The 27,415-nt window shown below is 50.3% G+C and overlaps 9 protein-coding genes across 9 annotated transcripts; 6 read left to right on the top strand and 3 right to left on the bottom strand.

The window, feature by feature from the left end:
- Positions 1–241: 241 nt before the first annotated feature.
- On the top strand, positions 242–1,985 carry TRIREDRAFT_110763 (uncharacterized protein; the record flags this gene model as incomplete). The annotated part of the gene is made up of 6 exons (XM_006968313.1): positions 242–376; positions 533–556; positions 754–961; positions 1,011–1,568; positions 1,806–1,901; positions 1,978–1,985. 6 exons carry the CDS (start codon positions 242–244, stop codon positions 1,983–1,985), a joined length of 1,029 nt encoding a protein of 342 aa, XP_006968375.1.
- A 781-nt stretch (positions 1,986–2,766) lies between these two features.
- On the top strand, positions 2,767–4,591 carry TRIREDRAFT_110762 (uncharacterized protein; the record flags this gene model as incomplete). Its single annotated transcript, XM_006968312.1, has 2 exons — positions 2,767–2,844; positions 3,044–4,591. 2 exons carry the CDS (start codon positions 2,767–2,769, stop codon positions 4,589–4,591), a joined length of 1,626 nt encoding a protein of 541 aa, XP_006968374.1.
- Positions 4,592–10,470: 5,879 nt separating this feature from the next.
- On the top strand, positions 10,471–11,775 carry TRIREDRAFT_110761 (uncharacterized protein; the record flags this gene model as incomplete). The annotated part of the gene is made up of 2 exons (XM_006968311.1): positions 10,471–10,943; positions 11,043–11,775. The coding sequence occupies 2 exons, from the start codon at positions 10,471–10,473 to the stop codon at positions 11,773–11,775; spliced, it is 1,206 nt and encodes a 401-aa protein (XP_006968373.1).
- An 820-nt stretch (positions 11,776–12,595) lies between these two features.
- Positions 12,596–14,489, bottom strand: TRIREDRAFT_81070 (aminopeptidase). Its single transcript, XM_006968244.1, has 5 exons — positions 14,171–14,489; positions 13,287–14,093; positions 13,108–13,233; positions 12,832–13,040; positions 12,596–12,765 (listed from the first exon to the last, which is right to left on the bottom strand). Exons 1-5 carry the CDS (start codon positions 14,442–14,444, stop codon positions 12,640–12,642), a joined length of 1,542 nt encoding a protein of 513 aa, XP_006968306.1. The 5' UTR covers positions 14,445–14,489; the 3' UTR covers positions 12,596–12,639.
- A 1,625-nt stretch (positions 14,490–16,114) lies between these two features.
- On the bottom strand, positions 16,115–18,021 carry TRIREDRAFT_123473 (uncharacterized protein; the record flags this gene model as incomplete). Its single annotated transcript, XM_006968243.1, has 6 exons — positions 17,821–18,021; positions 17,707–17,768; positions 17,237–17,649; positions 16,568–17,163; positions 16,297–16,502; positions 16,115–16,229 (listed from the first exon to the last, which is right to left on the bottom strand). Exons 1-6 carry the CDS (start codon positions 17,974–17,976, stop codon positions 16,115–16,117), a joined length of 1,548 nt encoding a protein of 515 aa, XP_006968305.1. The 5' UTR covers positions 17,977–18,021.
- An 853-nt stretch (positions 18,022–18,874) lies between these two features.
- Positions 18,875–20,261, top strand: TRIREDRAFT_67642 (uncharacterized protein; the record flags this gene model as incomplete). The annotated part of the gene is made up of 2 exons (XM_006968310.1): positions 18,875–18,955; positions 19,023–20,261. 2 exons carry the CDS (start codon positions 18,875–18,877, stop codon positions 20,259–20,261), a joined length of 1,320 nt encoding a protein of 439 aa, XP_006968372.1.
- A 1,400-nt stretch (positions 20,262–21,661) lies between these two features.
- On the top strand, positions 21,662–22,678 carry TRIREDRAFT_110757 (uncharacterized protein; the record flags this gene model as incomplete). Its single annotated transcript, XM_006968309.1, has 1 exon — positions 21,662–22,678. The coding sequence occupies one exon, from the start codon at positions 21,662–21,664 to the stop codon at positions 22,676–22,678; it is 1,017 nt and encodes a 338-aa protein (XP_006968371.1).
- Positions 22,679–22,739: 61 nt separating this feature from the next.
- On the bottom strand, positions 22,740–24,518 carry TRIREDRAFT_5337 (Gamma-glutamyltranspeptidase; the record flags this gene model as incomplete). The annotated part of the gene is made up of 1 exon (XM_006968201.1): positions 22,740–24,518. One exon carries the CDS (start codon positions 24,516–24,518, stop codon positions 22,740–22,742), a length of 1,779 nt encoding a protein of 592 aa, XP_006968263.1.
- A 1,178-nt stretch (positions 24,519–25,696) lies between these two features.
- Positions 25,697–27,328, top strand: TRIREDRAFT_67541 (uncharacterized protein; the record flags this gene model as incomplete). Its single annotated transcript, XM_006968308.1, has 1 exon — positions 25,697–27,328. The coding sequence occupies one exon, from the start codon at positions 25,697–25,699 to the stop codon at positions 27,326–27,328; it is 1,632 nt and encodes a 543-aa protein (XP_006968370.1).
- Between the last annotated feature and the right edge of the window lie 87 nt (positions 27,329–27,415).

Below are 27,415 nucleotides of genomic sequence, written 5' to 3'. Positions count from 1 at the left end.
GGTGCTTTCGGAGATGATCCTGATCAGGGCAGGCAGGCTAGAGTGGAAGCCACGGTGATTGCTGCTCACAACCATCAATACAGCATGTGAGAGACAAACAAGGTCCTTGAATGACTGAAATCGGGGACACGCTGTCCATGTACACGAGCAATTATCTCATTGTTGGCTCCGAGGTCAACTGGAGAGTCGAGACGCGCCCACTGAGCCTCTTGGCAGGATACCAGGACGAGACGATAGCAGCATGGATGCCTTGGTTTTGACACTCTACAAGAAGATTGACTCTCACTTGGATACGCCTTGGTTGTTTGTCATGATCAAAAGGAGTCATTGGGGCCTGGTAGCGGTAGCACACATAGAGTGGCAGAGAGCTGGTGACGTACGATGGCTATATGCAGAACACAATCAAGGCAATTATGGCGTGTAGTATATTTTAATATGGTTTTCAATTATGGCGCTGTTTGTATCTGGTAACCTCAGCATGAGCCACACTCATGAAGTGCTATTAAACGAATCATCTACTGGTCTTGGATAGCAAACAGATTATACATATAGCAGTGTAAGGATCGAGCGTCTATGATTCGATGCTTGGAACCAGACACTGCCCGGTTTTGTCTAGCAAACAGATGATAGAGGGAATGATGTGTGTATGAAGCTTAGACTGTAGTAGCATCACGGGTTTTAAATCGACTCCAGCGTCATGAGTACATATATAACGTACAAACCCTACTTGCTACGAACTACCTGTACAGGCAGTATATCACAAACAGCAGCCATGAATGTCCAGGTAGCTACTCGTCGACAACGGACAGCCGCAATCCAAAACCGCTCGGCGCGCTTAGGGCGCTCGAAACCCAGGGACTACGACGGTCGTCGAAAGAAAAGAGCCGCCTAACTGTCGACAGAAGCAATAGCGGCAGCAACAACGCCAGTACCGGATGGCGAAAACAACGAGTGGCCAAGGGTGTATCAAGACATCAGAAACAACAAGAGATACTTATGGAACATTGAAGCCGAGGCCGGCCAAAGCCCAAACTGTACCATTTGCAAGGGCATGCTGCCCGTGGGCCTGCTCAATGCGAGAGACGACATGGTCTTTGGTCCGTCCGCATATGTCTTGAGCTGCGGACACATGTTTCACGACCAATGTCTGGAAAGACACTTCAAGACGGCCAGCGAGGAGGGCCGCAAGCTGTCGTGTAAAGCCTGCGAAGCCGTCATGGAGTGCGACCACTGTGGTACGAAGGCTCGGGTGCTGGAGCTCCCCAAACTCATTGAGAACGAAGATGACCTCGACGACGTCCCGATGACGATCCCCGAAGGAGGCTACTTGCCGCCCAAGTGCCTGCGATGCAGGTCCAGTGACAGTTGGATGGCTGATCGAGGGGAGCAAGAGGTGATTAAGATGCTTTCCATGGTACCTTCAAGGAATGGTAAGTCTGAGCCGGGAGACGTGGCAGTGCGGAAGCAGCTTGGCGTCTTCATAGACGCCGAGGAGAAGAAGAACAAAGGCAAGATGCCGGAAATCAACGAGATACGGGAGATTGCTGAGCGGGAATTGGAGGTTGCACGTGAGGTGATCCTGCGGAATCTGGGGTTCGTTTACTATGGCAGACAAATTTTTTTGCGACAGGCGCGGGAAGATCTTGATAAAACAGATTGCTGGCTATGAGGCTGCGGGTTCTGTGTGTGGCGTTGGAAGCAGTTTGCTTTGATGACGAGAGGTTGGATGGATGATACACGTAGCAGGCGGAAAGGGGGAGAAGAGGAAGGGCCTCGGGGGGCTGCTGTGCTGATATCTACTGCAGATGAGGGCGATTGGCTTTGGGGCGAGATTTTTGAATATGACGAGGCATGGTATTATGCAGAAATCTGGAAAATGACTGGTAGAGAAGGAGTGGCTGGTATGTGTGGGAGATGGTGAGTGGTGCTAAAGGAGAGGTTGAAGTAGTATCTGAGGCTCTTTTTGTTGCATATTAGCCTGTTAAGATGGGCTTGTTTCAGTCCGCATGTATTAAATTTCGTGGAATATGAACTGAACCTTATCGTCATAGTGTTCAGTTACACTTATTTAGATAGAATTTCCAGTTACAATCTGAACTAATGGACGATGTTGGGCTGTTCGATTCACACGTAGACGTGCGGAGTGTCCGAGGGTAATGGCTAAAGCGGCGGTTTGGCTGTCAAGGTGCAGTCACGTCATAGAGGCAAGGTACATGAGCAATTTGGAGGATTAAGGCATTGCAAGGAATATAGACATGATGGAAATGAGGCTGAGGCTAGGGTGAGGCAATCGTGTTTTCGGAGAGGAGGCAAGAATAGAAGCTGAGACTACCCGAGCTCATGCCCACTAAGACAGCATGATTGGGACGACATGGAATCAGCAACACCATTGAATCAATTGGCTCATCGGTAGATTCCAGAATTGGCGCTCACTAGGATCGGTTTATTTGCTTGGCAAGCTGCAGGGACGGGATGCTCCATATATAGCCACCAATGACCACGGGATGTTATTCTGTTGGCTGGAGAGACTTTATTCTGCAAGATTGACAAAGCTCATTCACGTCTCACATGCGAGAGATGAGGCAGTCCAAGCCGGGGCGTGATCGGGATTTGTGATGGTCGCAGGGCACACACAAAGAGGCGCATCACCCGCGACGTACAGATCCCCTTTTGCACATCAGAAAGGGATATAAAGACCGCGTCAGGTTTGGCGATGAATGTCTTTTCGAAACGTTTGTGTCTGGGTGCCCGCAGATGAAAGACTGCATGTACATGTATGTACTTGCGCAAGTGCGTCAACACCAATCGTCTCCTGCTCTTGGTCCGTCGATCAGCAAACACGAGGTATATATAGACAAACGCATGTGCAAGGCGTTTAGCCAGGTGCCTTGCGAGGGGGTGATGATGGCCGAGCCTGGAAAAGCAAAGGCTGTGTATAAAACAATTTGTTGTTCAGGATGCTTCGGACTTTAGAGGCACTGCAACGACAGAGAAAGAGAAACAATCTACTGAACTACTATCCTTGATGTACGCCCGTCACTAGAGATTCAGCCGGCGGCGAAAGGGGCCGACTGTCGGAGGCTCGAGACTTGGTTCAAGAAGAGCCGCTCCGCTTCCAATTGCGATAGTAGCGGCACCAGAAGCCGAGGCCGCAGCAACACCGGAGCCTCAACCAGCAAAGGGCTCTACATGTCATGAGGAGCATACGCCCTGGCAGACGCTGCGATGCATCATCAAGCGGCGCCAACTCTATGTCAAGAATCACTTGGCCCACAGGCAGGGCTTCCGAGTCGGCTGCGCCAAGTGCGATGAAGAACTTCTCGTGGCGCTGCCTGAGGCGTCGTCTTCCAACCTCGAGCTTTTTGAGCGGCCGTCGGCCCTGATGCTGGCGTGCGGGCACCTCTTCTGCTACAAGTGCCTGGAGAGGGCGCGGGACAAGGACCACTTTGAAGGAAGGGCGATGGCATGCCCCGTCTGCGAGGCCGCCATGGAGTGTCTGGAGTGCGGCCATCTAGCCAGGTGGGAGCCCATACCCAGGATCTTTTACGGCCCCGAGGGCGTCGACGAAGTGCCCTTGACGACGCCGGAAGGAGGAGCCTCGCCGTCAAAGTGCGCGAGCTGCATGGCGAGCGAGGCGTGGACGGCCCAAGGGGAGGAGGAAGTGGTGCGGTTGTTGAGGGATGAGGAGCGGGAGGACTTGTGTGATGCGGTGAATGGTGAGGTGCGGAGGGTGCTCTGCCTGGTCATGAACGATATGGAGGAGGAGGAGGAATATGTGGAGATGGATGCGGACGATGTGAGATGGCGCCTGTGGGATCTGGCTGGGAAGAATATGCCGACTTTGTGGGATCGGAGGAGAGACTATGTTGCGCGTTGGGAGGGGGTGATCAATGTCGACGCTGTGGACAATATGGAGGCTGTCAACACCACGGGAGTCGTGAGCAACATGGGAGTCGTGAACAACATGGGAGTCGTGAGCAACATGGGAGTCATGAACAACATGGGAGTCGTGAGCAACATGGGAATCGTGGACAACACGGGAATCGTGAACAACACAGAAGTCATGAACAACACAGAAGTCATAAACGACATGGAGGTGGCGAGTTACATGGGAGTCATGAATAACATGGAGGTGGTGAACGATATGGGAGCGGTGAATAACATGGGAACCATTAACAACATGGAGGTGTTGAACAGTACGGGAGCCGTGAACAACATGGAGGTTGTAGGTTACATGGGAGTCATGAACACCATGGAAGCTGTGAACAGTATGGGAGCTGTGAACACCATAGAAGCTGCGAACACCATGGGAGCTGTGAACAACATGGAGGTGGTGAATTACATGGGAGTCATGAACACGGGAGTCATGAACGACATGGAGGTGGTGAACACTGTGGGAGTTGTGAACACCATGGAGGTCATGAACCATATGATGAACAATATGGAGTTATTACCTTATGAAACTGAGACTGTTGGTGGCAGTCATGATGCGATGCCGGCGGAATGGAGTGGTTCGGAGTCGTTTACCGAGTTACTGGGCGACCTGGCATGGGACGGCACGGATAGTATGCAGATGATGGGAGAGACGTGAGGGTGCGAAGTCGGGGTGAAGCCAAACAAAAGCGGCTCTGAATGCTTTGATGGGGTCTTTGGGTAGAGGTCTCTGATGTGACGAGACGAGACACGGGATCTTGACATGGAACATACATGTAGTAGTAGAAGTAGTAGTAGTGGGTATTACAGCACTGAGTACATGTACGTGAGACAGACGGCGGGTGGTTGCCGGAGAAGAGGGCGAGGCACTTGAGGCTCTGTTTGATGCGTCTTGATTCGTTTTGGTCCACATGTAGCAATCACCTTGTTTTGTAGACTACATGTATAAGCTTTCACAGGCTTGCCCAGTAATACTACCTACTAGTCGAACTGAACCCCATCTCATGCCTTATCTTTGGAATATGTTTTGTTGAGTTGCATCCAGTCTTTCGTTGGGACATGTAAAGTTCACGCATACATTGATGTCTGGTATCCAGGCAGCACAGCAACCTCGTGTGCTGCAGCATCGTGGCCGCACCTGAAACGAGACCTACATGTACATGTACGGTAAGGAAGTGCCAGCAGCGCCCGGCTTTAAACTGGAAGCGCGTGGCCGATATTCCCATCCATGGAGCACTAACATGGAGGAGACTGGCCAGGGCACCCAATCTTATAGGCCAAACCTTGCGCGCACCGCAGGATTTTCGGGACAAGGGGGGGGGGGGGGGGGGGGGGGGGGGGGGGCAGTGACGCTTGTCGCAACTGCAGCTGCACGCACACATGAATCCATTTAATCCAGCCATCAGATCCGTAAGACTACCTATCCGGCCACGTACCCCCTCGGTGATAGGGCCACCGTGTCTAACCATTTTAGGTCACCACCTGCGCAGGACATCTAAATGTGGAAGATACAGCGCTCTGCATATAAATTAGTATATAAAGCTAAGTACCTAGCACTAAGGGCTGTATTCTATCTATAAGAAAAAAAAATAACACTAATATTATAAGGCTGTAATTATAATTATATAATATAATATATAGTAAGTTAAAATATAGTATATAAAATATACTAAAATATAGCTTAGATTATATAAATTAAATAGTAAAGTAATATATTTTTATTTTAGTAGCTACTTTTATATTAAATTAATAATATTTTTATATAATAATAGCCTAAGACCTTAAGGATATAGTAGCTTTATATATACTAATTCTAGGTCTTTAACCTTTATACTATTTAGTAAATAGCCTAAGTTAAGAAGTAGCTGGCTATAAAATAGCCTATTACTACTACTATTACTATAAATTAATATAATTAATACTAAAATTAATAGCTATAATCTAAAGGCATTAAAAAAACGCAGTTAGTTTTTATACCTAACTATATAGCTAATGCCTATTCTTATAAGAGGCTTAATGCCCTTAAATTATAAGGGAATGCGCTTTATTTAAGATTTAGCAGTATTAAAGTGTTAGAAAGTTTTATAAATAGGATTTAAAGCTAGTAAAATAGGCATTTATATAATTATTAGCAGACTTTATAGTATTATATAATTTCCTAAGGCTTGCTAAATTTCTTATTATATTATAACTTATAAGAAAGTAGCTAGCCTTAGGTTAGTAAACCTTACTAGTATAGCTTATAAAGCTTATTATAATAAATTTTATAGCTAGCCTTAGTGTTAATAGCGCTGCCTAAGGGCAGGCTTATTAATTAGGTTATTTCTTAAGCAGCGTTTTTATAAGATAACTTAAGGATTATATATATAATAGTATAAATCTAGATTAGCTTATTTTTATTAATATAAAGAACTAAAGGCAATAGCATTTATTTAAAAAAGCTTACTAAATTAAACAGCAGCAGCTAGTAGTTATTAAATAGTAATAGCAGTAATAGCTTAATTATATAAACTTAGTAATCTTTCCTATTATAAGAAATATTAAAATAAAGGGAGCTGTTAATAATATAAGTATATAGCAGCCTATACTAGGTTATAAAGTCTTTAAAGCACTTCTTTATAAATTTTTATATAAGAAAAAGCTATAATGCCTTTACCTTAAGGTATTAATTATAAACTAAAGATAGTGCCTTTTAAGAGATATAGTTAATTATATTTTAAAAAAGAGGCTAATAAAAGATATTATATACTTTTATAGTCTTTAGGCTTAACCTTTTTAAATATTATACTTTTAGTATCTTTTATTAATTCTCTAAAGCTTAAAAAAGCTACTGCAGGTTATTATTTTATAATTAAAGGAAGGACTTTATACTAAAGTATTATGCTTTATAAAGGGAAGTTATATAATATTTATAATTATAGTAGTCTTTTATAAATGCATAAGCCTATTAGGTCTTAAGCAGTATATAGGTTTTATTTAAATAATATAAAAGCATTAAATTTATAAGTAAATTTATAAAAAAATAGTAAAAATAAGAAACTAACTTACTAATTTAAGCTTTAAATATTTTTTCTATATCCTTTTATTTAATATTAAATATAAGAGGTATTAAAGTATAAAGAAGCTAATGCTAGGCTAATAAGAAGTCTGCTTTTATATTTATAACTAACTATATTAAAAGTAAAAAATTTTTATTAATAATCTCCTTAAGGCTTATTATATTAATAGCAGTAGCAGCAGTAGTAGAGTTATAGCTGCTTTAGCGCTTATAAATAGCTTTAAGGATATTCTTAAAGATATGCTAAATATAGATCTGTTTTTAAGCGCTTAAGAAGATACTAGTAATTACTAAGCGTTTAGCAGCAGTAAAGTTTATAATTATAACTTAAAGGAGAAGTTATTTTAATAGTATTACCTTTTTAAATATATAAGACGCTAGCGCTAACTGCAGATACTTTAAAACCTATATATAAATAGCTTTATCTTTATTATAGCTAAGGGTAAAGGCTATAAGAAAAATAATGCTTAAATTTATTATGCTATTAATTTCTAGCAGCTTAAGGCTATAATAATTAGTATTATAGGTTATATTAACTATTAGTATATTTAGTAATACCTCCTACTACTTAAAATTATAATTAATTATAATAAAAAGATATTTTAAAAATTTCTAATAGTTATATTTATTTTTAAAATAAAATTTACACTTTATAAGGTTTTTAATTAGCGCTTAAGTTATAGTATATTTACTAAGTTAGTATTATAATTCTTATAATATTAAATTTTATATATTATATATTATAATAAAAAGGTCTAGCTCTTAAGCTATTAATATATAATATACTGCCTTTATTATTAAGCCTATTTTCTTATTTATTATAATATTAATAAAATATTTATAGGCAAGCTTATAATGCTTTAAGAATATAATAGCTAGCCTAGGATTATAATTATAACTTTTATAAATAATTTTAATTACTTAAAGTCCTTAAAGTTTAAACTTTTATAAAATCTTAACTTAAAAGGGGCATCCTATCTTATATATACTAGAATGCTTTAAGCTATAGCCTCTGCTTATATATATACTTAAGCAGGCGCAGGTAATATTATATTAATAAGCTTTGCCTATATAATAATTTATTATATATAAGTGGATAATAGTAAAGCCCTTATCTTTAATATATAATTAAAGATAGTTATAGGCTTCTTTATAACCTTAAAATAGCCTAAGTTAATGCAGTAGCTATAAAGATATTATAAATTAAAAATTAGGTGCTTATTATAATATTATAGCTAAGGGCGTAATTATATTATAGTAGTGTTATAGCAAGCTATTTTTTTATTAATAGTGTGTTATTTTTTTTTTTTTATAAATAGAATATGGCCCTTAGTGCTAGGTACTTAGCTTTATATACTAATTTATATATAGAGTGCTATACCTTCTATATTTAGATATCCTGCGCGGGTAGTGACCTAAAATGGTTAGACATAGTGGCCCTATCACTAAGGGGGTACGTGGCTGGATAGGTAGTCGATCCATAAGGTATTGATACGACTAAGCCTCAGCGACGGGACGTGAAGTCTGGTGTCAAGATGGCCGTTGGCAGGCAGCAGATCAACTGTCCATGGGAGTCATCGGGTGCAGAGCGCTGTGCTGGGCTCCATGGGCTGGGCTTGTGCCAGGCTAGCGGCACGCTGGGCACCCACAGCGGAGCTCGCTCGGCACCTGGCAGCCGGGAACCAGCCCCTAGAGCCGCCCAAGGTGCGAGGACAGCGGTTGGAAAATACAGTGCGAGCAGTGGTGATGGCATTGGATACGTACAACTTGAAGTTATAGCAGCAGCAGCAGCAGCAACAACCCTGGCTCACCACAGACTTCGATGAGACAGAAACTTGTCAGATGCAGAGTGAGTGAATGGATGATATCAAACAGCTGCAGATTGACTAAGGATCTCGGGTTGTTGGTGGACATGAAGTAATACCTACCCTTTCGGCCATCACCTTATGGTGAGCACATGCATGGAACAGTTAAAGGACACTGACGACATGGACAGTGTGCGGCTCCTCCCCCATGCACCGTGCCCGTTACCCTCCAGCTCCAGCAATGCATCACACTCCCACCCACTGAATCCCACGCCTGCATCGGCACCCTCCAGCCGGGCTCATCTCACGGGGCCAATCCATTCGCCCTCTGCTCGCGCCCTTTTCCCCCCTCGCCAGCTCTCTCCCCTTTGGCCTTTGGGGGTCCCCCCCCCCCAGCCAGCCTGCTGATGCGACACCAAGCATCAACCCCCCCAGTTTGCGCACCGGCGCTGCCATTGGCTGTGGCGCTGGGCCAACTCGGATGATGCGGCCGGAAGGGCCCGCAAGGCGACCGTCGCTCACGCAGATGCCAGATGCCTGGATGCCGATTTTCCGTGACCCAACCCAACGGACGGACAGACTGGATGCTCTGCTCTGAGTCTGGAGTCTGGAGTCTGGCAGTCTGGCAGTCTGGCAGTCTGGAGTCTGGAGTCTGTCGGCAAAGGCAGAGAGAGGCAAGGCGGGGAACAGCAAGGGCGCCAGATGGATGGCGAGATGGGCCGCTTGACGGCACTGCCTTGCCATTCATTGCCTTGCCTTGCCTTGCCTTGCCTTGCCCGTCTGTTCTGTCTCATCGCCTCGCGTCCGTCCGGCTTCTGTGTCTTGCCGCTTCGGTCGCTTCTTGTCTCTCCTTGTCTTTGCTCTTTTTTTCTCACCTTAATACTACCTCGCCTCTCGGCCTTCTTCTTCTCCTTCTTCGTTCATCTGTCCATCCTCGTCGGGTCCCGTCTCTCCGCAATCAGTCCCTCCCTGTCTGCTCGCCTACCTACTGGCCCATCGTCGGCCTTCTCATTTCTCCCCCGTCTGCCGCTGCTGCTTCGACCAGCGCTCGAGTCAAGCCAGATTCTCGACGTTTGGCGCTTCGACACTTCGACCTCAACCTACGTCGCGGTGCCAGTCTTGACAACATCGCTTTCGCCGCTCCGACCTCGAACCCCAGCTCGGCAAGACAGAGGTGTCTTTTCTTCGCTCTCCAAGCCGACAGAGACAAAATCGCCGAGCGCGCGCATCCCCTTCTCCTACACCCGCATAGCAAGAAGGACGAAAGGCTCAAGGACAAGAACAGATTCTGCACCTTGTCCGTGATGATGCCTTGAGGCTGCCACCGTGACGAGGACAGCGCCCCCCAACTTCTGGACTGCATCCTCATCGCGATCCGATTCCTCCAGGCCAAGCCAACGGCCACGGCAATCGCGCCTTGGCGACCGTTCGACCTGTCTGTCCGTCTGTCGCCTATCGATACTGCCCATTGACGCCATCGCCTTGAGCTCGTCTGCATCTGCGTCGCCGCAGACCGACGACGGCCAGTGCGACCCGCCGGCGCGCCGGCGACTCTCTGCAGGCAGCGGCCACGAATTGATTGCCCCGAAGGATCGAGATCTCGAGATCTAGATTGCAATCCCAGATACCGCGATCCCAGCCTTGCATCACGGGCATAACAGCAAGCCGCCCACAATGGCCACCACGCCCCCGCCGATGGCTGCCGTGCCCATCCTCGAGCAGCTCTGCGTCACCACCGCCATCATCGGCCTGCTGGCCATTGGCGGCAAGACCATTGACTCGCTCTACGAGATGAACACGAGCCCCGGCCGAGACACTGCCATCCTCAACAAGGCCCTCCAGGAGCTCAAGCAGTGCCGCTCCTCCGTCCACATCCTCTACAAGAACTTTTCCCTGCTTGAGGCCGGCTCGCTGCCGTATCCCGATCGGGCGACATGGATCAGCACCGACGATCTGGTCGCGACGCTGACCGACACCGTCCTGGCCGTCTCCGACCTGCAAGAGGCCATCGAGCCCATTGAAAGGTGCCAGGGCCTCGCCGCCCGTGTCGCCGCATGCGCCCAACACGCCCAGCGGCTGTCCAACCTGTCTACGAGGATACGGTGGCACAATCTGACCATGAACATGATGATGACCATTCTCAAGTGGTAAGCAGCCTCTCAGCCTCAGCCCTTCTCTCTCTCTCTCCCGCGCCCAATGCTTGACACCACTCCGTCGAACCGGGCTAACACGGACACCAATGGCAGCCCCGGCGAGCAGGATGCCCAGAACAGCCGGCTGGGCCTCGAGCGACGAATGACCCGGCTCCTGTCCTCCAACAGCGACCTCGCCCTGCGCATGCGCCGCCTCCGAGACACCTTTGGCGCCCGGTCCATGGCCCGACGCGCCATTCCCAACTACGCCCCCGTGGCTCAGAATGCGCCGCGGCTACCGGCGGACCGCACATCCTCAGCCTCTTCCATCTCCGAGATATCAGCGTCGACCACGTCGGGGCAGTCGGGGCAGCATACGGCCACGGATGGCGAGGCCGCCCCTCCGCCTCGACTCTGGTCCATATTCTCGGGCTACAACCTCGCCGACATCCCCGTCCTGTCCATGATTCCTCTTCCCGTGCTCACCCTCGAGCTCCGCGACAACGAATTCTACACATTTGACTTTGCGCAGCGCGTCAGCGACGACTTGGTGGAGCTCATGCAGCTCGACCCCGGCCAGCAGGGCACCAGCAAGATGCTGCGCGTCATATTATCCAAGCCGATGGTGGCTCTCCCGCCAGGCACCGCCGGCATGAACACAACACCAAATACCACTACCGTACCGCTCGAAGCTCCCCCGGTCGTAGCTCCGGCAAATACTACGACGACAACGACGACGACGACGACGGCGGCGGCGGCAAAATCCGAATCAGTCCGCATGAGCAAGATGATTAAGAGCTTCAAGAATCCACTCAAGCACCACATTCGGCGCAAGAAGCTGAAATGACTCCTTGATCGCTGCCTCGACCCTTGTCGGGCGGCAACAACTCGCGAGGCTACGCCGCGTTAGTCTGTCGAATACATGCACATACTTGCCGGGAGCGGGGACCAAATGAAGCATAGACTACTCTTCTCTCTGTTTTGTTCGAAGGAAAGGGGGGGGGGTTAATATCTGAGGCATACAAGCTGTCTGTTTATGATGTATGTCCTCTCCAAAGGGGTTATTACATTACTATTTTTTCATTCTGCGCTTACTACATCATACCTTTACCTTTATTTACATATCTGGAAACAAAGCGAATGGCGTTCATGGAGGGGGGGGGGGAAAACGCATAGTGTTTAGGTTAACAAAGGAGAAATATCAAAAGATTGTGACTTTTATTTGATCACTGAAGGTTATTTCAGGTTATTTACCCTGGCATGTTTGAAGAACGTGTACAACAAGATTCAAGTTGAGCACCTAGGTTACTCATGTGTCGAGACATTCAAGGCAAGATACCACGTTGGAACATGGCCACTCGGCGCATCTTGTTGATGTAGTATTTCTCCTCTTTCCAGAGCGTTGCGCTGGAGTGAACCCTTCAAGAGCCAAGCACACTGATCGGTACACTCTACAGTCCAATCAACTCGATCGATTAAGTCATGATCAAAGTGATGTGAGTGTTAGAAGAAGCCGAAGTATTGGATATTACTCGAGAAACGTATACCCATTGCGAGCTTCGGAACATTCATGTCAATCTATCTCTCCGGTATACCCGTATTATGCTATAACCAATGCATTACCCAATAAAAACCCCCTATGACCTAGGTATGTCTAATTCTCCCAAACAGCATGCTCGTAAATGCTACAGAAACGCACCTCGCCACCACTTTACAGAATCAGCTTGGGCCCGTGGTGCTTGGTCGTCTGGCTGTAGGCGCTCATCTCCGTCTCCAGCTTGCGCTTGGGGAAGCCGTCAAACGAGAGGGCGTAGGTGGCAACCGAGTGGGCAATAAGCTGCGTATTCAACGATTAGCAGTTGCTTTACGAGATTCACGAGTCTCAAAGTCAGACGGAGCTCACTTTGGTGTTGACCTCCCAGGCGGTGTGGTTCAGGTTGCCCAGGTCGTCACACAGCTGGTGGTAGCAAGGGTCAAGCCACTCGCCGGCGCGTCCGCCAAACATCTCGGCCTCCTCCTTGGTCTTGACAGCCTCGGCGCCGGTAGCAATACCACCGGCGGGGATGCCAGCGCGGATGAAGCCGTCGTAGTCGCTGCGGCCGTCAAAGGGAACTGAAAAGCTGTCAGCTGGTGTCACGAAAGAAGTATAAAGTAAAAAGACTGTTGACAAAAGACATACTGAAGGTGTAGTTGAGGCCCTGGGACTTGTACCAGTCCACGTAGAGGTTCCTCAGCTCCTCGGAGCCGGCAGGGCTCTCGGCGTTGGTTGCGTTGTAGATCTGGTAGGCAAAGTTGGGACTGGCCACTGCACGTAGCTGTCAGTAACAGTTCCACGCCTCTTGCATCAGTAGCACTTACTCATGTCATAGTCCATGAAGAGGCGGATCTTTTGGTTCTCCTCGTCAGACAGGCTGGCGGCGTAAAAGTCGGAGCCCAGCAGGCCCTCCTCCTCGGCAGCCCACCAGGCGAAGCGGACGCAGTTGTTCACCTTGAACTTGGTCAGCTGAACGGCGACCTCCAGAACGGATATACTGCCGGAGCCGTCGTCGTTGATGCCGGGGCCCTCGGCAACTCCGTCGCTGTGACCGCCGAGCATGACGCAGTTGTCGGGATCGCCCTCTTCCGTCTGGGCCAGGACATTGACCGTCTGGATCTGCTTGACCTCGGCATCGATGTAGGCAATGGCATCGACAGACTCGCCATTGCTGAGCTTGGCGAGAATCTTCTTGCCCTCGACGCCGTCAATGCCAAAGGTGGCAATGTGGTCCTCAACGGGCAGTCCCAGCGTGCCATGAAGCTCCTCCGGGTCGGTGTTGTAGATGACGGCAGCCTTGGCACCAGCCTTGCCGGCCCCAATCGACTTGTCGCCAAAGGAGCAGGCTCCTCGGCGGATAAAGGCAATGTTGCCCTTGACGTTCTGGGGGTAGTCGGACGCGTCGCAGCCGCTGTTTTGGACGAGCACCAGGTCGCCGTGGACGGGCTCCTTGTCCTTGGTGGGCGGCGTCAGCCCCATGGGGATGGCCGACTTGGAAACCTCATCGGCCAAGACCAGGCGGAACTGGAAGACGTTGGACAGCGTGACGGGGAATTCCTGGACAGAGACATTGTAGTAGTCGCCGTGGTCGAGCAGGGTGTTTGTGATGTAGTTGAGCGTCTGCTCGTGGCCTGGGAAGGACATTTGATGGTCAGTCATGGGACGGATGACATGACAAGTTTCTCTGAGCTGATCCCCTAGGACTTACCGGCACTGCCAATGACTCGAGTCGGATGGCCGTATTCCTCCTCCGAGGCCTTTGCGAACTTGTAGAAGCTCTCCGCACGCTTCACGAGCGTGTCGATGCTGATGGCGCTCTGCAGGGCCTCGGAATCAATGATCGGCTTGGAGCCGTAGTCGGCGACGGCCTCGTGTGAGGGAGGCAGCGACTCTGGGGCAGTCAGCGGCTGCTGGATGCCGGCTGCCGAGACGCCGCAGAGGGCGAACGAGGCCGTGAGGGCCAATCTGCTGAGGACGGCCATGATGATGGTTCTGTGAGGATATGGAGGGTGTGTAGAGGAGAGGAGATGGGTGTTGAAAGAGAGAGAGAAAGGGGGGAGGCCGAGGCGAGGGAAGCTCGACACAAGAGTCACGAGCGAGGGCGGGAGGCTGGAGTATTGAGAGCACATGGAGCAGATAAGCAGATAAGGAGCACATTGAGCTCAGCAGGACGCGGGCGCACGTCATTCCGCTGCACTGGGCGGTCACCGCTGCCTATCTTACAGTGATCTAGCGGACCCCTGGCCGCTGGACGGGGCCGCCCTAGTGGTCACACGGCCTCTGGACAGCGGGGGAGGCCCCTGCAGCGGCGCGGCGGCTAAGGCAGGGGCCGCGCTGGAGGACGCAGCACTGGGAATGAAGGGCGTCGTCATTGATGCACTCGACTCATGGAACTCAACTCACTCTCACTCGTCGACACCGAGACAGAGCTTACTGCACAAGTCGACTGCCTGACTCACTCACTGAGTCCAAACCCTCACCGAGACTGATGCTCATCTCATACCGTAGAGTCTTTCTTCTCAGCGTCGGGTGAGTGCTCGAGGCAGCTTGGCATGTCACTAAACCGCTCAGCCAATCGCTTCCTCACGGGCTGAGACATTTGTCTGATAGCGCACAGCTCATCTCCCCGTCAACTCAAAGCAGGTGTGACAGCATATACATACGAGCCAGAGTCAAGCAAGGGAGACTTGAAGTTGAAATGCTGTTCACCTTGCTCACCTGCCTTCAGTCTACAACAGATACCTTTCTCATGATAACTGGACTACCTACCTACACGCAAATGCCAATGCTACCGCAACAAAGAACATGATGAGGATTTACATGCCTATTGGACAAGAATACCTTGACTTATGTGCAATGTTCGATATACATACATAGCTTTCTGGCCAATTGTACTTGTTGCTCAAGCTTGGAGGCGTTCTGACTGCCTGGGCAATGAATCCACTTCCACTCACCCTGTAGCTCGCATCTTCCATGTAATCCACCATAGGTACACTGTAGGCGACATTTAATGACGAGCCAGAAGAGTATTGGTAACAACCAGTATCTGTTAACATGGACTTGCTCCCGAGTCCTCAAGAGTAGGAGGTTCTAGATCAATGCCAAAGGTATTACAAGAGAGCCAAGAGGCATGATTTACAGTGATTGTGATGAAACAGCACCACGACTTTCACAAGAGACGGGACTTGTATCATTAAGACCTCGTAGCAAATATACCTAGGTTAACATTTGGAATGCTCCGAGCTGATATACCTCCTATTGTGACCTCTGGTATCCAGCTTCTTCACAACCAATGTTCCACATTGCCAGCTTTTATAATGTAGGTAAGGTATCTACCATACATACCTACCTTATGTATGTTAGCTACAAATTTAATACCTAAGGTATCTGCCTTGTACTACCTACATATTTAGGGACAAGCGACACGAATCGCATCTGTGATATTCACAAAGAGAGTCGAGTTCAAGCAAAGATCCTCACAAGGCTGTATATCATGAGATGTGGGTTTTCATCGCCATATTCAACAAGCAGTATCATATGTCCATCGTGACAATTGGCTGCTGAGCCTCAGGCAACATCATCATCCCTAAGCTATTGAGCATAAAATTCCCCGTCTCGGCGTATATCATGTATGTATCAATCTCAAGGCGGCTTAAGCAGCTCGCTTGCCGTACGGCTCAAAGGGAAACAAGACAGCAAACAAGGCAAGCCCTCCATAGAGCGCCGCACACACAAAGACGGGGCCTGTAGTGGACGGGTCGGCGTATCTGGTGACATCCATAGAATTTAGCACTTACATCCAGGCAATTGAACAACAACAGGACATGCACTTACGTAGCAACAACAGCGGAAAAGGCTCCGGCAAGTCGACAAAAGGCGACGGCGATACCGTTGGCCGTGCCACGATGGGCAGAGAGCAGAGACTCTGCAGTGTATCCGTAGAGCACGCCGTAGTAGATCTCGAGCGTAAAGGAGATGACACAGCTGTAGGCAATGTTTTCCACCTGAGACTTGACTTGCGAGTACGCAAAGAAGAAGGCCTAACCCATACTGTCAGCCAGATGTGCAAGGTGTCAGTGTATATGGATGCTTCTCAGGAGCTTACCATGGTAATCAAGGCCCCAATGACCATGGTATACCTTCGTCCCAGGGGCTTCCAGTTACACATGACAGCGCCAAGCACAGGACCGAATATGCCGCAGACCTGTACCAGCGCATAGTTCCTCCAGGTCTCAAAGGCGCTTGTGACGCCAAACTGGACGCCCCGACTGGCCAGGTAGTAGGGCAAGAAGACGTTGAACAGGGGATACGCAAGACCAATGCTGGCCCAAGACAGCCACAGCAGGATGGTCGTGAAGCCCATCTTCTTCGTCAGGAACAGGCTGCGGAGATGGACCAGAAATTCGCCGACGGAGAAGCGGTTCTTTGAATGAGTGGAGTTGACGGTACCGCAGGCTTCCAGCTGGGCAAGCGTGAGGTCGCAGGGACGGTTGTACCGCTTGGCAATGCCCTGGAGGTTGTTGACGACTTCCTCATCGCGGCCTTGGCCTAGGAGAAACTTGGGAGTCTCTTGGAGGCGGATGACGGTGACTCGGGCGACGGCCAGCACGGCGATGAAGGCTCCCATGGTGTACATGAGATATCGCCAGCCGCTGTTGTTGGCCTTGGTGCAGTCGCTGGCGTCAGAGCAGGAGAAGTTGGCTACATGTACATGCAACATCATCCATCGTTAGTATCCTTGATTCAACATTACATACTTTGATCAGAGACTTACGCATGAATCCCCAAGCAACCAGGCCGGCAATGGTACATCCAATTCCAAACCAAGCGGGCAGCAAGCTGAGAAGCCACTGCTTGTTGGAGGGGAGATACTCCAGAAAGACGGCCGTATCAAGGATCAAATTGCCACCGGCTCCAAACGCGGCTACGGCAATCAAGACACCCAGCCCGGCCCAGTTGGGAGCTGCACCGGCCGCGATGGTAAAGACGGAGCAGATGAAGAGGGAGATGTTGAATGCTATCTTGCGGCCGATGATGTCGGCGAAGAAGCCCCAGAACAGGGCGCCGATGAGCATCCCCATGTATAGAGCGATGGTCAGGCCTTTGTCATACGATGGCTGGAACTCGAGGACGGCCTGGACGGCAATGATGCCCTGGAGGGACAGTTGGAGCGCATCTACACCGTATCTTCAGAGTGGATTGTCAGCTGTTGCATTGCAGAAGCGTCAGTGTTGTGTAACTCACCCGAAGCCATTGAGGAAGAAGAGTTTCAGATGGTAGTTTGTCCAGCCGATCTGATCCAATGCCTTCTCGGGTCAGTTTCGATGAAGAGACATCTTCCCGAGTGATCCAACTTACATTGTTGACCAAGTGCATCTTCTTGTCCAGTGCAGGATCGAGGTCTTGCATCCCGACAACCTCCTCAGCTCCGCCGGAGAAGTCGGGCTTCTCATCTTGTTGAAAGTCTCTCTCAACATCTCGCCTAACCTCAATCACATCCTCTTCTTTTCCCATGGCTGTATAGATAATGGAGGACAACAACCGTTAAGCGTTGATGATGCAAGAGAGCAGGCTCAGTAGTGCTGATGGCCGAGCCGAGCAGAACTGAGGGAAACATTTGTCACCGCGGAGGGGGGGTTACGCGATCCGTATTTAAACCCGTTGACATCTGCTGTTGGCTGTCGCCGGCCGAATGCCGCAAACTGATCGGTCATCTTCCATTTACCCTATCAACAGATTCATCCTTCCGGCGGTGTATGCTTGACCGGGGGCTAGCGAGCTGGGCTATAAAGAAAGGCGTTCGCCTTTTCTTTCACTCTGGACCATCTTGACTTGTCCGACGGCTCACCACGATACCAATAGCAGAACAATATATCAAAGCTATGGTTCATGCGGAGTCGATAGACGACAAAACAAAACCGTGGAGCAGTTCTCTTTGGGGCCCCGCAATTCACACGTCTTACATGGCTATCCATCTCCCCCCCCGGAAGGGAGGCGTCAAGGGCCGGACTTATTAGGTAGGACGTTATCAAGTTCGGTTTGGCCCACGAGTTACGTTACAAGCTTGGAGTTTTATACGGACGTTCAATCCGCTATCAGCACTAGCTATGGCCACCAGACAGCTGGATCCCATGACTATTGACAGCTTTGATTGAAAGAGCTCCAACTCCAAACACTCTCCCGAGCGCGTGGCTCTGACCCCGGCTGAACGGCAGGTGACCGAGATGGCTGTTTTGCCGTTTAGACGAGGTGCGAGGGCACCATATCACGCTACCAATTTTACATACGAGAGGGAGATGTCAATATTTAGCCTCATCTTGCCAGACTGCGATGAAGAAGGTTTAATGCGGCAACTTTCCTGGACCTTGACAGTCCCCCTTTCAAGAGGTACGGACGAAGGTAGGATACCAGTATGGGCTCTATTGTGAATCCTCTTGTGGCCGGTCCGGCGTTGGACTTGACGGTTCTGGGTATGAACAGCGGAACGTCCATGGTATATGCTCCTCTCCTTGATTTGTGCTTGACCTCAAGTCGGAAAGCTGATAAGAGTTACTTGTTAGGATGGCGTTGACTGCGTTCTATGTCGGTTTAGACAGCAGGATCCAGCTTCGCCAGTCAGCTTGGAGCTGCTGAAATATGGAGAGACGCCCCTCAACCCTGACGTTAAGAAGCGGGTGATGAACATGATACTTCACAACTCGACTTCCCCTGAGGAAATCGCAGAGATCAATGTCATTCTCGGAGAGACTTTTGCCAAAGCGGCGCTGGACTTTATCAGGACGAACAACATCGATCAGTCTTCAATAGACATTATCGGATCCCATGGCCAGACTATCTGGCATATCCCTCATCCAAAGAACCAAGTCCGGACGACTCTCAGCATGGGCGAGGGGGCCATCATCGCAGCTCGTACAGGAATCACCACGGTGACGGACTTTCGCGTCAGCGAAGTTGCCGTTGGCCGACAGGGAGCTCCCCTTGTTGCGTTTTTTGATGCCTTGCTTTTGCATCATCCTACCAAGTTGAGGGCATGTCAGAATATCGGAGGTATCGCCAACGTATGCTTCATTCCTCCTGATGTTGAGGGAGGACTGAGTGATGGCTTCTTTGACTTTGATACTGGTCCTGGGAACGTCTACATCGATGCCGCTGTTCGGTACTACACTGACGGAGCCCGCGAGTACGACAAGGATGGCGAGATGGGCAGACGCGGCACGGTGGACGATGAGCTTGTCGACGACTTCATCGCCTCTCACCCGTACTTCCACAGGCCCATTCCCAAGACTACAGGTCGCGAGGATTTCCGCGATACACTGGCCTTTGAACTGATAGCCAAGGCGGAGAAGAAGGGCCTCTCGCCAGACGACGTGGTAGCAACACTCACCCGAATCACAGCCCAGTCCATCGTCGACCACTACAAGTGCTTCGCGCCGTCGCAGGGCATTGACGAGATCTTCCTCTGCGGCGGCGGCGCGCACAACCCCAACATTGTCGACTTTATCCAGCAGAGCTACCCGTCGACGCGGATATACATGCTTGACGCCGCAGGGATTCCGGCCGGGGCCAAGGAGGCGATTACGTTTGCGTGGCAGGGCATGGATGCGATTGTTGGCCGGCCGGTGCCTGTGCCGGACCGGGTGGAGACGAGGAGGGAGCAGATTCTGGGAAAGGTGTCCCCTGGGGAGAATTACCGGGAGTTGATGTATACGGCGATGCGGTTTGGGGCGGGGGCCAAGTTGGGGCCCGTGAGGGAGCTGGTCAACATTGTGAATGGGGAGGTGATGGACAATAAGTGGTGATTGATGAATATGGGCATTGTATGGGCTGTAGATTGTTTCCGATGGTCTGTAGATATTCGTTGTACGATGTAGAAGTAGAGATGCTTCGGGTTGTGACTGTCTCTGTCTTTGAGTGCTTACGTGCAAGTATGGCAGAGGTGTGTTACTTTTCATGCCGATCTCTGCACAGGACAACAGGTTGATCGCGGGCTTATGACACTTGACAAGCTCACGAGTTCATTGGACGTATCATATGTTACTTTAGAGGTGCCTGAAGATCCCTCCTCCTCCTGCATGGGAACCCGTATCAGCACACATGGATAGATTCATGCCGCCGCGCATCTGATCCTACAAGGGGCATGTTTGATGAGCAACTCGCCCCCCTCTTGCTTCGGTTTCGATGCCTAAACGACGAAACATCCGTATTCGGCTTAAACATACGAGCTTTGATATAGTCTCTCTGACTTGGATAACACGGTGCGTTGCATGAAACTCCATTAGTTGCTCCTTTGTCGAAGCTGTAGGATAATAACCAACGCCAAGTCTGCCTCTCACCAATGCGGAGTCCAGGTCAATCGAATGCATCTACAGGCGGGCATGGAGGATTCAAAGCCCTCCCCGACTCCGCTTTCTGTAACGAAACGGGCTTTAGGCGCAACTGTGTAAGCCGTTTAACATTTTCGTCATGGGTCAGCCACCTCGAAGGGTATCATTGGAGACTCAAACTGCTTCTGACTAAACAAGCCTATACTATACTCGACTATAGTCCTGTCTGATTGACGGATAGTAGGTAGTAGATGATTTGGGGCACGAGTACCAGCAGTAATCGGGCGGTCCAACTGTGTGCGCCGAGTCCAAGAACGGACAATGGCAAGGGTGGCTTGCATGCGGAGAGTTTGGGGTCAACAATCTATTGGAATGTTTCTGTCGAAAGTGTCGCCACCTTCAATAAGCTCTGCTGTTAGACTTTAGCATTAGCGTTTAGATTACTATATAAGGTTGTAAACTGTGAGCAAAAGCAGCCGATATCTTCTCATAACTAGACAGCTTGGAAGTCGACATCAGCAAACCTCAGTGTCCAACTAGAAACACACTTACGAAACGCCTTCGCATCTCTGTCCGAAGCCATGGTAAACTTGGACTTGTCAAAGCTCATCAAGCCCTGGAAACTGGATGCCCAGCCGGCATACGTCTTCACAAACGCAAAGCTAGTCGATCCTCTTCGGGCACATGTCACCGAAAATATCACCATCAAGACCTCTAAAGGCAGAATCACTTCCGTTTCAAGCGAGCCTCCAAACATCAATGACGATGACACTGTTATTGATCTCAAAGGAAAGTATGTCTGTCCCGGGCTCATTGATTGCCACGTCCACATCGCCGTCGTCCCCGGCGAGGCTAATCTCAGCTCTTACAACGCCATGACGGAGAGAGTCAGTCTCATCCGTCAGCCATGGGTCCTCAAACCGATGCTTGAACGAGGATTCACATCTGTGCGTGATTGCGGCGGCGCGTCATTGGCTATGAAAGAGGCCGTGGAAGAAGGCGTATGCATTGGACCCCGGCTGTTCATCGCCGGCTTCGCTCTGTCTCAGACCGGTGGACATGGCGATATGCGCTCCTCGCACGATCAGTCTCCGTGCTCTTGTGGTGCTGTTTCGGGCATCAGTCGCATTATCGACGGGACGTCAGAATGCTTCAGGGTCGCTCGTGATGAGTTGCGTCAGGGAGCTGATTTCATCAAGATCATGGGTGGCGGCGGCATTTCCAGTGCCGCGGACAAGATTGAGAATCTCCAGTTCTCCGACGAGGAGATCAAAGCCATCGTTACGGCTGCAAAGAACAATGGGACCTATGTCACCAGCCACAGCTACACATCCCAGGCGATCCAACAAGCGATCCGCCAAGGCGTCAGGGGCATCGAGCACGGCAATCTCATTGACGCGGAAACAGCCATGCTGATGGCCGAGACGGGCACTTTTCTCACCCCGACGTTGATCACACATGTCATGTCCAAGCAACTCAATTTCTTGCCCCCAGTCTCCGCGGCAAAGAATGATGAAGTCCTGCAGAAAGGCCTCGAAGCCATCAAAGTCGCGACTGAGGTCGGCGTCACAATCTGCTTCGGCACGGATCTTCTCGGACCATTGCATTTCGCTCAAAGCAAGGAATTTTCTGTGCGGAGTCAGGTGCAGAAGCCGGCGGAGATACTTCGCAGTGCGACTGTGAACGCGGCCAAGTTGCTGATGAGGGAGAACGAGCTGGGACAGGTGAAGGAGGGGTTTCTGGCTGACTTTATTGTCCTGGAGAGAAATCCTTTGGACGACATAACAATCCTGGATCGATCCGAGGAGAATGTCTTGGCTGTTGTCAAGGATGGAAGGGTGGTGTCGTCTAGATGGACTGATGTCAAGGTTGATATTCAGAGTAGGCCATAGGCTGTAGCGAGACGGCAATCTTTGGATGCTGGATATTTTCATAGTCTATGTACTCCGGATGCTACCACACGACTGCGTGACCATCACCTCGTTGATCGCTTCCTCCATGCCACACTTGCAGGCCACTTGTATCTCGCTTTGCCTGGATAACCTGACCTCGTCCAAAGACTGCGCGATCCCAGCCTGTCACCAGCTGCACTTCATGTCCCAGTCTACGCAGACCCTCGACTGTCTCTTCCGGGAATCCTTCTTCCAAACAAATCATGGACTTTTGCGTCAACTGGGAGTAGTCGTCTGCCGTTGCATACTCAGGCAGCGTGCGCGACGGCCTGATGCACACCCTCGGCGCATCCAAAGCATCCTGCGGGTTGAAGCCAAAGACGCACGAGTTGAGCATGACCTGCAAGTGGCCCTGGGGCTGCATAAACCCACCCATGACGCCGAGGGAGAGATGAAGCCGGTCATTGTTCGTCACCATTGCGGGAATAATGGTGTGATATGGCCGCTTCCGCGGTCTGAGTGTGTTTACATGTCCCTCGCGCAGCTGGAACTGAGTGCCCCGGTTCTGCAAGGCGAAACCGCAGCCTTTTGGAACGATTCCACCGCCAAAGTTGGAAGCGAGCGAACAGATGAAGCTGCATGCGTTTCCTTCAGAGTCGGATGTTGTGAAATAGACTGTGTCGGATGATTTGCTGGGAAATCCGTTCTTCAGAGATGTATCAACAGCGTCTAACGTGAATTTGGTTGCCCGTTCTTTCAGGTAATCGTCATCCAGCAGGCCTTTCCAGGCTGACCCGGAGTGCTCAGGATCAGAGACGTAGGCATCTGCATCGGCAAAGGCATATCGAAGAGCCTCCACCAGTGTATGGACGTATTGGACAGAGTTATGGCCCAGACTTTTGAAAGAAGGAATCTTTCCCTCTTTCTCCAAGTTGTCGATAATACCCAGCGCCTCCAAAGCCACAATTCCCTGGCCGTTTGGTGGGCATTCAAGCAGCTTGTACTCCTTGTAAGTCTTGGATATAGGTTCAACAAAAGTCGTTGTGTGGTCTTTCAGATCTTGCATTGTCATAACGCCCCGGAGCTGTTGGATTTCACTTGTGATTGCTTCTGCAACCCATCCCTCGTAGAACCCTGCCTTTCCCTTGGAGGCAATCTCCCGGAGCACTTTAGCGAGATTTGGGTTCTTGAAGACTTGGCCAGCTCTAGGAGCTTTGCCATCGAGGAGAAGCTCGCCGCCACTCGGTGACACCCGCTTCAGCAGCCCCTCACATTCGATCCACTGCCGTGCTGTGACTTCAGACACTGGGAAGCCATCTTCACAGAGCTCGATCGCCGGCTTGAGTATCTGCTCCATGGTAACTTTCCCACTGCCGTATGCATCTTTTGCGTCGAACCAGGCGGCGACTTGGCCAGGCACCGTGACCGAGTTCGCGTCCTGAGGCGGCAACAGATTGCCAGTCAAGCCGAGCTCTCGACACTTTTCGATTGTCAACCCGGCTGGCAATCGGCCTGAGCCGTTGATTGCAAATGCCTTTTGCTTCTTGTCGTCCCAGTATATCATGAACATGTCTCCTCCTACTCCCGTCGAGCAGGGCTCAGTCACGCCTAGAGCGGCAGCCGTGGCTATAGCTGCGTCGACGGCATTGCCGCCGGCCTTGAGGATGTCGAGCCCGGCCTGGGCGGCGAGGGGCTGAGAGGCGGCAACGATGCCCTTTGTGCTGTAGACGACTGATCTTCGGCTGTTGAAGCGGTTGAAGAAGGGAGCCGAGGGGTCGAATAAGGCGTCTGCGCCATCGCTCGGGGCTTCTCCCACGGCACCAACTGCGTCAAACGGCATCCTGGCAGTCAGATGAAGTGAGTGTTATCGACTTGAGTTACCGTGATGAAAGTCGGTTAAGAAAAGTAGCATCAACCAGATCTATGCCATGTAATAGATGATGGATCTGTTCAAGGGACACTTCGGGGAAGAGAACAGCCGATGCCAACCCATGCCGAGGCATTTCCGGAGCCATCACCGGATACAGTCTGCCAAGATGTTATTCTCTTCTCGATATGTAATTATATCGGGTTTTGCTTGCAGTAGCTCGATCAAAACCCCGTTCTATTCCCTCTTGCTGTTCCCCCACTCAGAGCCATTGTGACCTCGATTTATCGTTCTTGTCAAGTCGTGAAAGCGGGGTACTACGATCGACACCATTTATATCCGTTGGCATTTCGAATCTTGGACTTCTTAGTGTTGTTTGGACTCAGTCTCCAACGGAACGCCACTGCGGGGGTTAGGGGGGAAACAAGTGTGGACTTGGCCGCTTATTTGTCGATGGTAAGGTCTGGCAAGTCTGGAGATAGAGTTATGACTTGATAGAGCCATGATCGCTTGAGCAGCCGTCGGAATGGTCAGCCGATATCACGTTACACGATGATGCTTCTTTGTGCCTAGAGGTCTGGGATAATTGTTAAGTTCGGCTAAAAGCAATGTCTCTATCAATGGCGGACGAAGCTAGTCGGGAGCTTGCTCCAGTGACATCAGGATACCAAACCATCCGGGGAGATAACGGCAATGGTGTATGCGCCCTCCAGAGATATCGTATCTCGCACCTCGCGCTTCATAGAGACTAACCGTATAAGCCGCCTGAAGCTGCGAGAAGTTGACATGCTACTGATAGCTAATGCTACACGAGGTCGGACTTAGAAAGAAGACGATTGTTGTGGCTCGGAGACTTGGAGGCTATGATGGCCATCGATCATTCTTGGGTTACATCCATGATCGTCTCGACTAGGGAGGGCCGGATGAGGAGTTCTGATTGTCGGTATCATGTCGTTGGCTCGTCCGCAAGGTGCGGCAACAGCCAGCTAAACCACCAACTTCGGGAGTCATGTCCCGGCCAATAATACGTGACATATCAGTCCCTCAGGCAGAATCAGTAAGGTAGCTCTGGGGGAAAAGTATATAACGCCATAGCCGTCGTCTAAACCGGGTCTCCATTCAAGACAACAAGCTCTACATATATATGCATCATGGCTTCAACAGGCATCGAAGCCCTTCGCGACCAACATGACAAGGCCGTGACCGAAACCATTGAAACCGAAACCGCTCCCGAGAAAGAATGGGGCGTCATCATCCAAGGAGCCAAGGAAGCGACCGACCTCGAACACTCCCAAGGCATTCTCGAGGCCGTTCGTCTCCAGTGGAAAGGCGTCGCCTGGGCCTCGCTTCTCTCCCTTACCATTGTGCTCTACGGATACGACAATGCCCTCATCAATAACTTTTACGGCTACCCGGCCTTCCAAAAGGCATACGGGGTACCTCACGGAGACGGCTACCAGATCGCTGCAAAGTGGCAAACTGGCCTTTCACAAGCCAGTATCGTGGGCATCATCCTCGGCGCTACATTCAACGGCTTCCTCTCGTCCAGGTTCGGCTACAAGAAAGTCATGCTGGTCGGCCTTGTCCTGATGACGGGCTTTGTTGCCATCCCATTCAGCGCACGTAACGTCGAAACGCTGCTTGTCGGCGAAATCTTTTGCGGAATGGTCTGGGGCGCGTTCGCGTCCATCGGACCGGCGTACAGCTCTGAGTGTCTTCCTATTTCACTGAGAGGCTTCCTGACCAGCGGTGTCAACATTATGCAAATCATCGGCCAGCTCGTCGCAATCGGCGTGCTTGATGGCTTGGTCGGGCTGGACTCTCAGTGGTCCTACAAGATCCCGTTCGCCATACAATGGGTCTGGCCTGTGCCACTCTTCATAGGGTGCCTATTCGCGCCCGAATCTCCGTGGTATCTCGTCCGCAAGGGTCGACTTCAGGAGGCAGAACACAGCCTCCGTCGCCTCAGTTCGAAGAGTGACACCAAGATCAAGGAGCATCTCGCCATGATCATTCATACCGTCAACTACGAGGAAGAGGTACGGACAGGCTCATCGTATATCGACCTGTTTCGAGGTAGCAACCTGCGCCGGACGGAAATCTGCTGCTTGTCATTCGCCGGTCAAGTGTTCAACGGCCTCTTCATGATGAATCCTGGAACGTACTTTTGGGAGCAAGCAGGCCTCTCTGCCAAGAATAGCTACAAAGTCTCCGTGGCTGCTACTGCTATTGGACTGCTCGCAACCTGCATTGGCTGCGTTCTTATCGCTCATCTAGGCCGTCGCAGCCTCTATCTCTGGGGCATGGTCTTTATGACTGTTGTCAACGTCCTCATTGGCATTCTGGCAACAGTTCATGCAAATGAAGGCACCAAATGGGGACAAGTCGCCCTTACCATCCTCTGGGTATTCTGCTACGATATCTCGGTAGGGCCAGCAGCATATGCAACATCTAGCGAGGTCTCTGCCGTCAGTCTACGGGTACAGAGTGTCGCTGCAGCAAAGATTGCACACCAGATCTTTGACATTATCGCTGCTGTGCTCGAACCGTATATGATCAACCCCACGGCTTGGGGTTGGGCTGGAAAGACGGCCTACTTCTGGGGCGGAACCTCGGTGCTTGTGACAGTATGGGCATTCTTCCGATATCCTGAAACGTTCAAGAGATCGTATGAAGAGCTTGACATACTGTTTGAAAGGGGCATTCCTGCGCGCAAGTTTCGCAAGTATGATGTTGACGCTTATGACCTTAATGGCCAGCAAGTTCAGGAGAAGTCTGGTTAACCTCTAGCTTGGATCGATTGATGCGCTGTTTGTAACTTGTTCTGCTTCAGTCTGAACTTTTTTGTTCTATTGCCTTCGCAACATTTA

This window comes from Trichoderma reesei, assembly GCF_000167675.1.
Source record: "Trichoderma reesei QM6a unplaced genomic scaffold TRIREscaffold_22, whole genome shotgun sequence".
Lineage (NCBI taxonomy): Eukaryota > Fungi > Ascomycota > Sordariomycetes > Hypocreales > Hypocreaceae > Trichoderma > Trichoderma reesei.
This window is presented reverse-complemented; position numbering and strand designations above follow the sequence as displayed.